Source organism: Cupressus sempervirens, chromosome 3 (assembly GCF_028749045.1).
Source record: "Cupressus sempervirens isolate cs-2001-9-10 chromosome 3, ASM2874904v1, whole genome shotgun sequence".
Lineage (NCBI taxonomy): Eukaryota > Viridiplantae > Streptophyta > Pinopsida > Cupressales > Cupressaceae > Cupressus > Cupressus sempervirens.
In genome coordinates, this window is record NC_143120.1 from 308,088,363 (window position 1) to 308,106,109 (window position 17,747).

Here is a 17,747-nt window from a genome sequence, read left to right on the forward strand (position 1 = left end):
GAGAGATATCACGGCTGTTTGCTCAAGGGGTGAAGATAATAAATCAAGAGGTTTATGAATGCAATTACTACTTGTCGATAAATTGAACTGTCTAAATTACCACATATCTAAAACTGCTTTTGCAAATCGATTCTAATCTAAAGTTCACATCTGGAAACAACACACAATATCTTTATGAATGCTATGAATATTATCAACACACTTTAAACAATTAATCACAAATACTTTTAACACTCCTTTAATTAATTAATCCCAAATACTATTAACAATCAATTACAATCTTTTAAACAATTAATCTCAATGAATGTTTGTTGCAGAGTTTTTGTTTAATGTAATATGCTTAGACTGCGACAGGAAGTTGTTTCTAATGGGCTGGTTTCAAATACAAGATGCGGTAGGAAGTTGATAAAGGGCGACAAGGGATATTGTAAATAGCGACAGGAGGTTGTAAGTATTACGGTTTAACGATTGAAAGGATACAGTAAAGTGAATTCAGAAGATGATATTATGAGTGCCAAGGCTGAATGGGAGCGGTAGGAAGAACAGAACGAATAGACAGAAACATCAAACGATTTCTTTATAAGACTATCACAGTCAATAATTCCATCAAACAATTGAATCAGCAAGCTCTGTGTGAATTTGATTAGCAAACATATATGGCAACCTTATTATAAATGCACGCAATCAAAACTAAGAGAAACACACGCAATTAATAATACTAAAGTACTTACAAAGTAATCTACTGGAATCTCACCAAGTTTCCCGAGAGGGGGCCCTCCTCTGGTTCGCAAGGTGAGAGATAAAACACCAACTACTACTTGAAAACCGTGCTTTTAGAATTCAGAGGTAATCTGGAACAAAGTATTTTTATCGATTATCGATTGATGTCTTTTAATTCACATTCACTTATATAGCCTAAAATCTTTAACCATATTAAAAACTACCTAGCATGGCCGCTGGCCTGTTTCCTAAACATGGATAATAGTTTGTTTTGGCCGCTGGCCATACATAACAATTTATAAAACTGTCTGGCTAAAATAACATACAACCAGAAACTGTTCTATTTTAAACATTCAAACTATTTGTTGAAAATGTCATAGCAAAACTATAGTTTTCAAACTGTTCAAACGGCTGGCTCCACTTCAAACGGCTGGCTCCACTCTTACACATCCTTGTTTTACTTAGCTCCTATAGCAGCATCAATCACAATATATCATTTTCATAAACTTAATAACCTATTAGGAACTATTCTTCCCTCTTTAGAGAAGTACTTAAATATTCTAATTTCCTATCAATAGTTTAGCAAAAAGGGATTTTTAAGCCAAAGAAGTGGGAAATGTATGAAGCAAAAGATTAACAAAAATAGGGCATTATCAGGACTCATCATCTGGGAAGTCGTCATTTACTCCAACAAGTGGCTTGCCAGACTTAATACATGATAGTTGGTCGGCAATCACATGACTACGTCTTGGCCATACAATGATCTTGAATGTGAACTCTTGAAGTAAGAGAAGCCATTGGCTTGCCCTTTCCTAAATAATGGGTTTATTGACCAAGTACATGAGGGCCTAGTGGTCCACATAAAAAGTGAATGGTGTCGCCAATAAGTAGTGCCTAAATTGCTAGACAGAATAGACCATTCCAAGGGCCTCCCGTTCTATGTTGTTGTAATTCTTCTCAACATTTGACAACAACCTATTTGCGAAATATATTGGGTGATCTAGTCTGTGTGCTCCTTCCTGAGCCAAGGTCACCCTAATGCAATAATTTGACGCATCTACGTGCACATGAAAATATTTATCCCAATTAGGAAACACCAGAATAGGAGCACCCAACAACCTTGATTTCATTTCCTCAAAGGCATATCCTTGTTCCTTCTCCCAAACGTATCGCTCCCCCTTGTGAGTCTTTCCAATGGAAATGAAATTTGTGTGAAGATCTCTATGAACTAGCGGTAGTATCCAATGTGGCCAAGGAAAGACTTGACACCAGTCACATTCATAGGAGCCTTCATCTCTACTATCACTTGCAGTTTATCGAATATGTTTTCAGATCTGCCTTGCATACAACGTGCCCGAGCAACTTCCCTTGTGGCACCATAAACTGACACTTCTTTGGGGTAAGCGACAAACGAGCTTACTGACACCATTCCATGCATTCTCTTAAGGCCGCAATATGCTTGTCCTCCCCGCTAAATACGGACCAATCATCCAAAAATACTTTAAAGTTTCCCATGGACATCTTGTCGAAGATGTGTAAGATGATGCGTTGGAAGGTCGCTCACGCATTACAGAGGCCAAAGTGCATCCTATTGTTTGCATATAAACCATCCTCCAATATGAAGATCATTTTCAATTTGTCTTCCCCCACAAAGGATATCTGGTTATATCCGGAAAACCCATCCATAAACGAATAAATCTCATGGCCTACTACTCTAGGATGTTGTCAGTGAACGGAATGAGGAACGGACCTTTAATAGGTACTACATTAAGACAACGGAAATCCACACAAATGCATCTTTAGTTTGCTTCCTTTTTCATGATCACAATGGGTGAAGCCCACTCACTTGTCTCTACCCAAAAAATAATACCTGCCTCCAACATCCGTTCAATTTCAGCTTCTACCCTTGTGGCATAATTCTTGTTCATCTTATACCGGCCTTTTCTGCACAAGTTGGGCTCTAGAAATAGAGGAATTTAGCATACGCATAACTTCGGAGGTACACCCTCAAATTGTTGCAAGTCCAAGCGAAGACGTCTTTGTACTTGGTAAAAATTTTGAATGTCGTCTTTAATACCGGATTCTAGTCATCCCCCATCAGCATGATTTTTGGGTTCTACTCGTCTTTGAGGTTTATCTCCTTCAGCTTCACCTCTTTGTATCATATCAGTTCATCCTTGCAGAACTAATGAGCACGACTCTCCTCAACTCGTGCCTCGCGTTCCTTGTATTCTTTGTATTCCCACAAGAACTTGTTCAAATCTTCCTCAATCTCGAGCACATTACAAGACGGAGGGAATAGTTCATAATCATTCATTTGCCAATGGAATCGGCCATCCATAGAATCTATATCATCCTCCAACTCTAATAGCCTTTCATCATTGGGCTCCATACTCCTTTTCCCTTCGTCTCCTCCATTGTGAGATTCTGAATCTGAGCAAGATGCCATTTCCTCTCCCATCATTTGCATTTTGAGATCCATCACAAACTTTCTTCCCCCTTTCTCGAATGACAAGGTATTTTTCTTCCTATTATGATTTGCCTTAGCTCTCACCAGCCACCCTCTCCTAAGGATGGCATCATATCCCTTCCGCTTGAGAGGGATTTCTATGAAGTCCAATGTGAAGGTTTGTGTCCAGATCATTACTTGTTGTGTCATTAATGTTCCGAGGGGTTTAATGCCATGTTGGTCAGCCCCCAATAAGTTAAAGGTTGGCGGCCACAGCGTCAGCTTGCCCAAACTCTTCCAAGTCTCTTCGAGAAGGACATTTACCCTTGACCCACCATCAACAATTGTATTCATCAGCACAATGCCCAAGATGCCCAGCTCCACTACTGTTGGGTTCTATCTGATGTTGAAGGTAAGTATCATTGGGTCTACTATGGAATTGCCAAGACCTTTGTCTATCCCAATGTACTCGTTGGAATGGTTGGCCTATTGATCAAGGCTACTTTTAAATGTGGCATCATTTCCAATAGGTCCTTGACCTTCACTAGTGTCTCCACCTCAGGAAGTTTTGTTCTACCATAGCTTGAGTAGAACCAAAGTTATTCTTTAGGTCCTTTTGTGATGCAGAGCCTCACCTTGGAAAACTCAGGAGGAAATTAATCACTCAACTAAGTTACATCAAGGGGCACATACGCCTTCAGAAACAATTATAAACTTCCTCAAATTGTTAACAAGCTGACTTTCTCAATACCCACTGATAAACTGACATGCAACAAGAACTTTCTTAACCTCCTATCACCACATTTTGGTTTCCTGCATCAACTGAATAGAGACCGACCCGACTCTTCTACAATGTATTTGAAATACCTTTTCAGGAAAAGAAAACATCAATCCAACTACAAACTGACTATCAAATAGCATTTACTCATATTCAAATCTACACCACTTTTTCTACTTGCGTGGATTTAAAACTTGAGCTTAACCTGTATGTCGATCATGACATTTTTTATCATTAGCAAAATCTGAAACTTCACAATTTGAACCAATTCTTCTCACGATCACATAATCGTGTGATTTAAACATGTCAGTGAATACATGAATATATTCACCATGTTGTAAAGATTTCTTCCGCCCGGCCACAAGTAAGGTAAAACAAGCTAGTGAAACAAATGCAAAATAAAAACATATAATACATGACTCTCTACGATCCCAAAAAATAGATCGTAAAGAATCTAATAGACTACCATCCACTAATGCAACTCTCAAAACAACAAGTATTCACATTCACAATTCAGAAAGTCGAATACTCTGTGATGAAATCCAGAACTCAAAACTTAGATGGGATTAAAAAGAAACCAAATTACATTCTGTCATGCAGGAATTAAAACATCGATATATTCTTAGAATGTAGACTACCGAATTCGAGAAAGAAAGCAAAAATCACACATTCAAATCAAAGATCATCAAAAATAAGAAACAAAGCTCAAAAAAAACTTTCTATCTCTTCCTATCGTATCCAATCCCCTTCAATTACAAAAAAATCTGCCTTGTTAAAAATGCTTTCCCATCTCTTTGATTAGGAATGTGAAACACCAACCCTAGAAACAAGAAACTAAAAATCATTTTTGAATCATGAAGGTTTGGTTAGACATCAGAATCTACTAATAACTCTTCCAGCTGTTCGAAATTTCTTGTGGCCATGGATTCTTTAGCTGACTTAATTATTTAAAATACACACAAAATTCTTAAATAAACTTGACTCAACTTAAAATAAAACACACATTGTCCTAAGCGGTTATAATTGGAGAGCTTATAGAATCACTCCTCCCTTTATGCCACCACAACATAGGACTTTATTACAAACATTATAAATTGAAAGCACATGTAAAACATGACATTAAATTTCTTCATAATTTTTGTACTTCCTCTAGCATATTTAACCATGTTAATTCTTGCCGCAGAATCTGTCCAATCTACCACTGCAGCACTTCAGGCCTATAATTCCTTCTCAATCACGACCTTCGCTTCAAGTACTCTTTGTTGTACGAGGGTCAAGATACATGGCCTTGTTCGCTTGTGCTCGTGTAATTGCTAGGATTTCTTCCTTCATATCTCCTTTCCACGTCAATGAGGTTGCAACTACACTTTAGGCAATTGGCCTCCTTGTGGTCTTCGATCCACACCACCTACACAGTTTTTGTGGAGTTTCCTCCTAGCAAAACTGGGAAAAGTGTGCCCACTCGTTGCAATTTTTGCTTCGTATCATTGGCCTCCCCTTGACCTCATATTAGATCCGAGGGTTGTTGATGTTATTGTTATTTCCTTTGCCTCCTCGTCGATTATTTTTGTAGCCGTCAGATGATGCAATATTATTATTATTTTGTCAACCGCCGACCCTAGATGTGGAAGGCTGCTCCTACGTGAACACTTGCTCGTTTTAGCCCTCAAGTTATAGGGGCATTACCAACAATCTGGAAGATGTTGCAAAAGGATTTCTTCAAATAAGAACCTTTCATGTACCTGCCTTCCTTGTAGTCCATACATGGCACCTAATTCTCCTCGATTTTTCTTGATGCTCTATTCGTTGCCTTAAGTTCCATCATCATCCTTTAGAAATCTTTTTGTAAGGCATGCACTTTCTTACTTGATTCCTCCTCACTACTTTCCTCTGAGGACTCATAGTCCAAGGACTTAATTTTCATGGAAGTCTTGCATTTGCTTTCCAGGTCCATTGCATGGTTATATGCATTATCATATAATGTTGGGGGTACGATCTTCATCTTCTTTCGAAGGGAAGTCTTTAGTCCTTCGACGAACCATCACTTCTTTAGTTCATCAGCTAGGGCAGATTCCATTTTCCAATTAATTCCTTTAATTGTTGTCTGTGGGCTCTAACAGACTCATTTTTTTCTTGTTTTGTGTTGTAGATCTCGGCAGGTATCTCGTTATCATCTCTTAGCCACTTGAATTTTGTTTGGAACTCTTTCTTGATTGCTACCCATGTTGTCAAACTAGTTTTATCCACATCAAAGTACCAGTCAATGGCTCCTTCCCTTAATGTGGCAAGGAACTGTTTAACCCACTCGTCCTGGTCGATAACCCCATTGGCAATCTAAATTGTTTCACATATACGAGTACCGAATCCTCTTTTGCTTGGCCCATAAACTTGGTCAACTTATGTTTGTTCCCAGCCATCACTACTGATTGTGCCACTGGTTGTACTACCAGTTGTGTTGTTGACTATGTCGATGCATTACACTGGGCATCTACATTACACTATGATGTGCTGGGTTCTAAAAAGAGGGTCGTTCAATTATCAAACTGTACTTGTTCATATGGTGTGTGAGGGACAAAGTGGTCACCCTATGCTCATACTCGACACCTTGAGCCGCATTGGTTCCTTCTTCACCTCTATCCAGATTCTCCACCCGTGGTGTATGCAAATTTAGAAATTCTTCCCTTGTTTCCATGATCAGATCCAACCTTTGTTGGGTCTTTGTTTACTGTACTAGGTAAAGAAATTAATGCATACAGGCAATAGATAAGAACAACAGAACTCCTTGTATTATTCACATATTCCAAAAGATTACATTATGCTTATGATGATGATTTGCAATGATCCCGAAGGGTGAATATATACTTTCTGAAGAACCTTCCTGAAGGGGCCTGTCGGCTACATAACAAGAACCTCCCCGAAGGAACCCGTCGGCTACACAATATCTACTTATGACATCATCCCCCCAAAAGAAAAAGTTGTCTCCAGACGAAAATTACAAAATATCTGAAACAAATTAACAACAAAATACATTAACTAACTAGCTACAAAATAAATCTACTTTTGTCACATCAATTTCACATTCGTCCCGTGCCTGCACCCACGTTGCATCCTGTAGCCTCTGCTAACACAATACTGTCTCCTTAATCAAGCTGACCTTGATAGTCACCCATGCTACCTTCTCTACTTCCAACTCCTGGGTACCCTAAGCCAAGTGTCGTTGTACTGCCTCCAACTAGATGATTAGCTCCTCCCGAGCTCTCTATGCATCCACCAAGACAGCCTCACGTCCAACACCTACTCCAAGTGCCTCTGACACACAGAGACTCCATGCCTGCAGCAGCTCCAAGTCTCATCAACTGGTCACACTTCCCACGACTAATAACCGCAACAACTGGGGGTTTAGGGGGCAACGCCACCAACGAGGTCAAAGGGTAGCACCCCCGCAGGTCCTGGGGTAGCGCCCCTCGCCGCCAAGACCAAATCAACACTTTCAAAGCCACACAAAACACCATTTTTATGATTTTCTTCCGATCCCACTCTTTCAGCCAACCACTTACATTTTCTACCTGTTTATGTCTTTCCCTTCCATTCGGCATCATACATTATTCATTCTGAACATTTTTTATTTGTCATCTTTTTTTCTTTTTTTTTTAGCTGCTTTCCCTTCTAACTGCTTCCTTCTGCCTTCTCTTCAAACGAAAACTATCTATAAAACCTCCAGCCAAATCTGTATGCCAAGCTAAGTCAGTGCGTAAAAATAACCTCCAACTTCATACAGCATCCGTATGGCGGCAACCAGCAATTGTACCCTCTGATTCCATACAGTTGAAAATAAGCAAATCCTTCCAATCCATACGTTCTCAAAGAACTGAATCTTCAATTCCGTATGGTGGTGATCATGCACTTGGTTCCTTAAATCCGTACCCCATCAAACTGGAAGCTAAAACCAATACAAAATCTGTACGCTGAAGGTTATTGTCAAAAACAATCTCAAACCTGTATTGCAATTGATATTCATGAAATCTGTATGGCACATTATGAAAACTTTAAAATTCGTACACCCGTACGCCAAATCTGGAAGGTAAATCCGTACACCCAGCTGTATACTGGAAATCCATATGCCAACACGTATATTGAAAATCCATACAGCAAATTCTATTCAAAAAATCCGTACAGTGACAAACTCAAAAATCCGTACGATGGAATTAACCTCCAAAGTTCATACCCAAATCCATATGCAGTATCATACAAAAGCCGTACACCAAAACATGCAACATCCAGATGCTAGAATGAGAAATTCGTACATCAACAGGGATTTAATCTGCAAACTTTCAAATCCGTACGGGGTCTGTATGTTTCTTTGTAATTGCTGTACGGTGCCTTCTAATACAGCATAGACCACAGTACGGCAACTATACGGTGATGACTTCTCCCTCTTTTTTTTTTGAAAGTAGACTTAATTTTCCATTCGAACTTCGCCATCCTATGACGGCGAGGGAGTCATTTAGACTTCATTCTGTGACGACGGAGTCTTCCTAGCATGGTACATCTTCAACTTCAAGCCATTCACTACCTGGGGCACTTCTTGTCCATCCAGAGTCCACAATTTTATTGCTCCATTGGGTGTATGCCAAATCTGGAAGGCAAATCCGTACGCCCAGCTGTATACTGGAAATCCATATGCCAACACGTATATTGAAAATCCATACAGCAAATTCTATTCAAAAACTTCGTACGGTGACAAACTCAAAAATCCGTACGATGGAATTAACCTCCAAAGTTCATACCCAAATCCATATGCAGTATCATACAAAAGCCGTACACCAAAACATGCAACATCCACACGCTAGAATGAGAAATTCGTACATCAACAAGGATTTAATCTGCAAACTTTCAAATCCGTATGGGGTCTTTATGTTTCTTTGTAATTGTTCTACGGTGCCTTCTAATACAGCAAAGACCTCAATACGGTAACTATACAGTGATGACTTCTCCTTTTTTTTTGGAAAGAAAACTTAATTTTCCATCCGAACTTCGCCATCCTATGACGACGAGGGAGTCGTTCAGACTTCATTCTGTGACGACGAAGTCTTCCTAGCATGGTACATCTTCAACTTCCAGCCGTTCACTACCTGGGGCACTTCTTGTCCATCCAGAGTCCACAATTTTATTGCTCCATTGTCTCCTACCTCCTGAATCTGGTATGGTCTGACCCATTTGACTTTGAATTTCCCTGGTTTGACTTCATTCCTTCCATCATTCCTTCATTCCTTGAGCTTGTTCAATTTATACAACCGCTCCCTTAAACTTTCCATGTCGCTTAGCTTATTTTCCAGTGCTATCCTTAGGCTCAGTATCATGAATTCCGCTGGTACTACAGCCTCCTGGCCAAACATCAATTGAAATAGTGTGTGCCCTGTTGTCACCTTATACGTCGTGGAATAAGCCCAGAGAGCGGAGGGTAATTTTTCCTCCCAATCCTCACCTTCAACCGCACAGAATTTGTAGATAATTGATACTAGGATTTTGTTTGTAGCCTCGGCCTGTCCGTTTGCTCTCAGGTAGTACGGGCTCGATAATGAATGATAAATTTTGAATTCAGTGGTTAGCAGTCGAATAACATGGTTAACAAAGCGTCCACCCCTATCACTTGTTAACTACAATGGAATCTTGTCCCTGGTAACAATTTGCTCATAAATGAATCTGGTTGTGCTTACGGCTGAGTTATCCAGTAGTGCACGTGCCTCCACCCACTTGGTTAGGTACTCAGTTGCCACAACAATGTATCAACACCTCCTAGCCTTGCTTACCTTCAAAGGTCTGATGAAATGTAATCCCGATCATTCGAAGAGTTCCTGGGCGTGTGAGGGGTTAAGTGGCATAAAGTCTCTTCAGCGGCTTCCCGGCCCGTTGGCAAGTGTCACACTAGACAACCCATTCCCGCGCGTCGTTGTACACTGTCGGCCACCACAATCCTGCCAGTAATATTTTTCGTGTTGTTGTATCAAGTCCCATGTGTCCTCCCGATGGACCCTCATGTGCTTCCTTTAACACCCATGGTATTTCTTCCTCTAACACACACCGTCTAAAGATGCGATCAGGCCCCATCCTGTAGAGTAATTCATTGATCAACTGGAAGGTACGGCTCCTGATAATGAATTTGCGCCTTTCATTTGGTGGCATTTCACTTGGCAACTGACTTGTCGAAAGGTATTCTCCAATGCTCATGTACCATTTCGGCAATACTGCAATCTGAAACAACTGCGCATTAGGAAAGTCGTCGTTCACTCCTTCTGCCAGTTCTCTTGTTCTGAGGTGTGACAGATGATCTGCACTTACATGTTTCTTCCCAGGTCAAACAATGATCTTGAATGTAAACTCTTGCAACAGAAGTAACCAACAGCTGATTCTTCCCTGAATGACTAGTTTATTGACCATATATAGCAGGGCCTGATGGTCGACATAGAACACGAAGGGTGTCGCTAGCAAGTAATGACAAAATTTCTATACAGCGTAAACCATCCCCAAGGCTTCCCGTTCGGTCGTATTGTAATTCTATTTGGCCTTTGATAGCAGTCGATTGGCAAAGTAGATTGGGTGATCCAACCCGTGGCTATCCGTCTGCACTAAGGTTGCTCCAATTGCATAGTTGGATGTGTCGACATGAACATGAAACTCTTTGTTCCAATCTGGATGCACCAAGATGGGTGTCGTAGCCAATCATACCTTGAGCCCTTCAAATGCTTCATCCTGTTCTTTCTCCCATCTAAATGGTTCTCCCTTGGATGTTAAATTGTCCAGTGGGTATAATACCTTAACAAAAAATTTAATGACTCTTCTGTAGTAACCTATGTGTCCCAGAAAAGATTTTACCTCCATTACGTTGGTGGACGGCTGCATCTCCAATATGACTTTGTCCAGATCCGTCTTCAATCCTTCCTTATAGACTGTGTCCGAGCAACCTCCCCTGCGGAACCATAAACCTGCACTTCTTCGGATTCAGGGCTAGGCACGCCCGTCAGCATCTCTCCATACATTCACCCAGTGCTGCTAGATGTTTGTCCTCAGTGCTAAATACCGACCAATCATCCAGGAATGCCTTGAAGTTCCCAATGTACAATTTGTCAAAGATGTGCAATATAATACGCTGGAATGTAGCAAGCACATTGCACAGGCCGAACGACATCCGGTTACACTCCATCTTCTACAACAAATGTCATCTTCAGTTTATCCTCCTCTGCGATTGAAATCTGATTGTACCCGAAAAATCCATCCATATGAGTAAATCTCATGTCCGGCTACCTCCTCCAAGATGCTATCTGTAAATGGAATTGGAAACAGATCCTTGATCATGACTGCATTCAGGCATCTGAAATCAACACATGTCTGAATCTGGGTGGTGTCCTTCTTCAGTGAGATTACTATGGGTGACACCCATTCACTTGTCTGTACCTTGAAAATAATACTGGCTTCCAGCATTCGATTGATCTCTTCTATAACCCGTGCCGCGTAGTTCTTATTCATCCTATAGGGTCGCTTCGGTACAAGAACTACACTTTCGACCAATGGGATGCAATGTACACACAACTCCGGCGGAACTATCTTCAAATCTTTGTATGTCCACGCAAACATGTCTTTGTATTCCAAGAATATCCTGAATGTCGCTGCCTTCAATATTGGATCCCAGTTATCTCCCACCAATATGTTCCTTGGTTCGGCCTCATCTCCCAAAATCATTGTTTGCGGTGTGGCTTCATTGTATTTGATAGGCTCCCCTTTAGTGAATGCATGGGCAGCTGTTTCATCGAGTGGCGCATTCCCCTCTTTTACCTCCGTGAATTCTCTCAGAAATCCATCGGGGTTGTGTCCTTCCTCTAGCATCAGTATGTTGCAACTCTGAAACAGTTCATAGTCCTCTATCTGCCAATGGTAGAGACCGTTCACTGAATCCAAATCTTCGTCTCCCTTCAATTGCAAGACTCCCTCCTGATCTGGTTCCATACATTGCCTCCCTTAATCTTCTTCTTCGAAATCTAATGACAAAGCTTTTTCCCCGACCATTTGAGTGTATAAATCGATGACATATCTCCGCCCCTTGCTTTCAAGTGAGTATTTTTCTTCCAATCATGCTTAACTCTGGCTTGTATCAGCCACCCTTGGCCCAGAATGGCATCGTACCCTTTCCTCTTCAGCGGAATCACGACGAAGTCGAGCAAGAATGGTTGCGTTCCAATTGTTACTGGTTGTGCTGTCAAGACTCCCAATGGTTTGATTCCATGTTGATCGGCCGTTAGCAGCTGAAATGTAGGTGGCCATAATGTCAGTTGTCCCAACCTTTCCCAAGTATCCTCTGGTAACACATTGACACCGAATCCTCCGTCCACAATCGTGTCCGTCAAAACAGTCTCGAGAATTCCCATTTCGACGACTGTTGGATGTCGTCCAGATGACAGGGCTAACAACATCAGATCTTCTATATTTGCGCACCTTCTTTTTCCCTTGTTCTGTTGGTAACTTAGCAGTTGGAGCTATGTTCGTGACGTACAAAGTTGAGGCATAGTAAGCAATAGATCATTTATTTTGACAGGTACCTCGATTTGTAATATTTGTCGTACAATGTTCTATTCTGCGCAATTCCTTGCGGAGGTACCAGTAGTGTCCTTTAGGTGTGCTTTCTCTGCCTACGTTGCTTTCTAGATCTCTGCCCGCACTTCCTCTAGTCACTTCTTTCCTTCCGTCGAGTCAAGGTACACTTTCACTTGCTTCTGTGTGATGGCCAGAACCTCTTCTTCGTTGGTCCCGAGGGTGATCAAATTTACTCCCCGACTTTGGGCACTTGGAATCTTCATGATCGCCGGGTCCGCACCATCCGCATAATAATTTCGGTGTGTTTACCGTTGTACAATCTCGGGCAAAATGGCCCCACAAATAACATGCCTTGCATTGAAATATGGGCCAGCCATTCACATCGTACTGTATTCGACTCCTACTGCCATTATTATTGTTGCTACTGTTGTTTTGTCCTCGCTGATTATTTCTGTATCCTCCTGACGTGGCACACTCCATACTGGTGTTCCCGCTCCCTCCTAACACGAAAGCCTCTTGTGTCAAGAACACTTTCTGAGGTCCTCGTGTTTTTAGATTGAATGGGCATTCCTTTGTGGAATGTCTCATGATCTGGCAAATCTCGCAGAACTGGTTCTTTGGATAGGATCCCTTCGTATGGCCTTCTGTCTTACAGTCTACGCACCATAGCTCATTCCCCTTGGTCTCCTTCTGCATGTTCTTGAACTTTTTCATCATCCAAATCATGTCCTTTTGAAGGGCGCAAGCCTTCTTATTGTCCTTTTCGTCCTCACTGCTTTCTTCTTCTGAAGATGCATCGTCATCTAAATCAAACGAGCTACTCTTCTTCTTTTTCGTCTTCTGCTCACTTTCCAAGTTCATTGCCCAGTTGTACGCTTCAATGTATGACGATGGCGGCACGATCTTCATCTTCTTGCCCAACTTGGGGTGTAGGACTTCAATGAACCATCTTTTTTGCAATCCATTAGCCGGCTTATTCTCCATTTTATTTATCAAATCTTTTAATTTCCTTGTGTAGACTTGGACCGTTTCATTTTTCCCCTATTTTGTATTGTATATCTCTGCTACAATTTCGTTGTCATCGCGCAACAGTTGAAATTCGGCAGTAAACTCCTTCTTAAGGTTGTCCCAAGTGGTTAATTTTTGGGGATCTGCATCAGCGAACCAATCAATTACAACACCCCGTAAGGTGGCCGGAAACTGTCGAACCCATTCGTTTGTATCTATTATGCCATTCGCCCTCCAAATTGTTTCGCATGTTTTACAATGATGGATCGGATTGGCTGCTCCATCACCATCGAATTTTGGCAACTTTTCTTTGGTCTTGCCATTACTATTCGAAGTTAAAGGTTTTGTTGTGTACCTACGTTGTTTTGCACTCCCGCTTTGTTTTCGATTCTTGTGCTATTTTGCACTCCCACGCTATTCTGCACACCTGCGTTGTTCTGCACACCCACACTACTCCCGACAATCGTGCTATTTGGTGAAGAAGGGTTTTCGTCAACCAAAGTTGTCCGTTTCGGAAGTGTATCTCGGGCTAAGAGTTCACTCCATGCTCGTGCTCCCTCGGCACTCCGAGCCATGCGAGTCAATCCTCTTCCGTCTAGATTCTCTTCCCTCGGCATATGCAAGTTCAAAAACTCCTCCCTTGCTTCTTCCACCAATTCCACCCGCTGTCGAGTCTCCTCCAGCAATTCTTCCGTGCTACAATGTTCGTTAGTAATTTGCTGAAACCTTCGTCTACGTTTGGCTTGCTATGCCAAAATTTAGTTTTCCTGCGCGGTGCGTATTTCGTCCTTTTCCTTTAGCTTATTCTTGTTCTTGTTCAACTAATTTGGCATTAATCTTCATTTGTCTACCTGCGTACCAAATCCATTGGGCAACGGCGCCAAATGTTTACCATACAAGGTAAAGAAATTAATGCATATAGATAATAGATAAGAACAGCATAACTCCTTATATTATTCGCATATGCCAAAAACATTACATTATGCTTCGATGATGATTTACAATTGATCTCGAAGGGTGAATATATACTTTTCGAAGAACCTTCCCGAAGGGACCCATCGGCTACACAATATCTACCTACGACATCCTCTAGTAAGTCCTTCGTACTTTGGTCACGAACGGTTAGGCAAACCATGCTATTTATTCAATGCACCTCTTGTGGCACCGTGTCCACCCTCTGTGACCCCACCATGGTACCCATCACCAAGTTGCCTGAGCCTTTGCCTCCGCTCAACTTGTTATGCAAGGATCAAAGCCTTTTGTGCAACGTGGGCATCATCATCATTTTGTTCTATTCTATTTATATTCTTATTCAATTGATTTGGCATCGATTCTTAAAAACAAATTATAAATAACAAGAACACTTTTATTTATATATATTCTCCATACATCATCATAGGTCGTCTATGTGAGCGTTAGAGAGTTCTCTTTTCACTCACTCCATTTACATTCCCATGGCCTAGAGCTCATGGGTTAGACCTTTGGGTTTCATCGCGATCCTGCAATTCCTGACAATTACGTTCCAAAAAGTTTTTGAGTTTGTTGCTTGCGTTGCTCCCTCTCCATTCCTCCCTTTGCCTCGTCTGCACCAGGAACGTTTGCGTGAACAGTCGAGGAAACTAATGCAACAATCGGTTTGCAACGAGACTCACGTATAGCGCGTCCCAAATGGTGTCCTCGGGAACTTGTTGGCATACGGCTTCTCTCTGTACAAAAGTTTAATACTTGCCTGGAACAAAATGTGGAAATCTGACATCAATTCATGCTCCCCTTCAAACATCTCGGTCACTCTGTCATCGTTAGTTCTCACAAACTCCGAGATATGTATTCCAATTTATTCTATTCTTTGTATGCCATCGTTTGCATCACTTTTCACAAATTCAAAGTCGGCAACGACACCAAATGTTTACCGTACATGGTAAATTAGATTAATGCATATCACAGTAACAGGAATAAGACATAAATGCAATGCTTCAAGAACCAAGCATACACTTTATTAATGTTTCCATGCTTCAGTACATCATACACCAATACAAGATTAGATCATGGATGAATAATAGTAAATGACTTCTCTCTCAAGGGAGATTTACATATATTGATTTTGAAAGGGTGCAACCAAACCGTCACATCATAGCGGAACACCCTTCGAGTACTAACTAATTGACATTTAACTAATCCCAATGGCATAACACTTTTGCCAACAACATTCTACAAAGATACTATATTCAAAAAATCTAAATTCAAGTAAAGGAAATGAGTGACAATCGTACTATGGTACTACAATTGAAAAACAAACTTCATTTCAATAAATCATGGGAGAAGACTTGGATGCCATTGTTTGGAGCAATATCTAGGAAGAACATATCAAGAGAAAGAGTGCCCAAAATCTGACAAGAAGAAAAATGCACTTCAAATGGTATATTGAAAAACTTTTATAATGAAAACGACTTGTACTCCTTTTCATTCCATTTAGCTAAAAACCATAGACTCAATATGGAGATTTGAATATCTGGAGTATAGCAATAAAGATTAGGAATGTAGTAACATCCAACGGGACAGATTTTACACAATGCATATTGTTTTAGAAGTTGTTGATATCCCAGTAAACCAAGTGGTGCACTCATAAAGGCTAAAACAGTATCTCCCCACATTATAGTCCATATTTTTCGATGCCTAAGCAAAACACATAACAAAGTAGTAGGCTGCATCACTGGAAACTAATTCACAAATAATACTTGATGCAATAAAATATTAGCAATCTTTATTTTTAACAAGACAAAAGTTTATTTGAGAAAGAAAATTAACAGTAACACATTTTCCAAAACAGGAAACAATAAAATTGAACCTGACTTACACTCCAAATGCAGATGAGTTGCCTACTAAAAAAGTATTCTTTACACAAAAAGGAAATTAAAAAAACTCAAGTTGACCAACCTTCAATGCATAGTCTGCTGACTTTTCTGACACAGGACATACAATAGCTTGGCGAGGACTAAGCCAGAAAGGCCATTTCCCTGCATAATGTTCAAGAAGGATGGCAAGCATACGCTCAACAGAACCAAGTATTGCCCGGTGTATCATAACAGGTTCCTCCCTCTTTGCTTCATCCTCTGCAGAGTAAGACAATTTGAATTTTTTTGGAAGCTGAAAATCAAGCTGTTACAAAACAGTTGCACACATCTCATCAGATAATGCTTACCTCAAATACAAGAACAAATTGCAGAAAAAATAACATCATCTAATACCTGAATAGTAGCACACTGAAATTTCCTTTTCAAAGCATCAAAAACTGTAATGTCAATCTTTGGCCCATAAAATGCCCCATCCCCTTCATTTATCTGGCATTATACATACTGCAGTCACTAATGACATAGGATAGACCAAAACCCAATACCTCAACAAAGGCCTACATTCATATCACATACTTTAAAAAGCTTAGATAGTAGCAATAGTACAAAAATATGCATTGCCTGAAATTCTTCACCCACCAGCATTTGATACACAGCATAGAAAGATTAAACACTCTACTTTGTGCAGAGGGCAGTCATTGTTGTCTTCAATATTCTTCAAATATCTAGCAGACTAGAACTATCGATGATTTTAAAGAAACAAAATTCTTAAATTTCTCCCTTGATAGTAAGCGATGAAAGAACATTTGTATTACCTTTTGAAATATTGCAGTTTGAAAGGTTCTTAATTAGTTCAAAACTTGCTTGGTGTTGAAGTATAGCATCAGTCGAAGTGATATACTCATTACATTGAGTATTTGTATTCATGAATTATATGAACATTGTTTTATGTCTCATATTACTGATAAGAGTATATATATATATATATATATATGAATGTCTATGACTTCCATAAGCTATGGGACATGAGTTTGTTGTAGCCTTTGTTGGATTGATTTTATTGATGATAAATTGTCCTTAAGATAAGTATCTTATATATATATAATATATATTATATATGTATTATAATATATATTATATATTAGGCATTATATATTTTTTTTTATGTATACATATATATGATATATATAATATAACATGTATTATATATATTATGCATTATATATTATTATATAATAATATAATAATATTATATTATATTACATATATGGTTAATATATTAATATTATATATCTGTTAAAAGTGAGTTATGCATATAGTTATTTATAAACTAAATGGTGTTTAACTATAGAGACAT

The 17,747-nt window shown here is 40.0% G+C and overlaps 1 protein-coding gene across 7 annotated transcripts in view; it reads right to left on the reverse strand.

Moving 5' to 3' along the window:
* Nucleotides 1–17,747, reverse strand: part of LOC149566209 (threonine--tRNA ligase, mitochondrial 1-like) — a 166,780-nt gene that overhangs the window by 32,154 nt on the left and 116,879 nt on the right. For 4 of the 7 annotated variants that reach the window (XM_089819627.1, XM_089819625.1, XM_089819624.1 and 1 more), the window contains 2 exons: nt 16,787–16,879; nt 16,476–16,697 (listed from right to left, as the gene is read on the reverse strand). In XM_089819627.1, coding sequence (XP_089675753.1) covers nt 16,476–16,697; nt 16,787–16,879 — 315 coding nt within the window. The remainder of the gene's footprint in view (nt 1–16,475; nt 16,698–16,786; nt 16,880–17,747) is intronic. The other 3 variants (XM_089819629.1, XM_089819628.1, XM_089819626.1) reach the window with 1 other exon arrangement.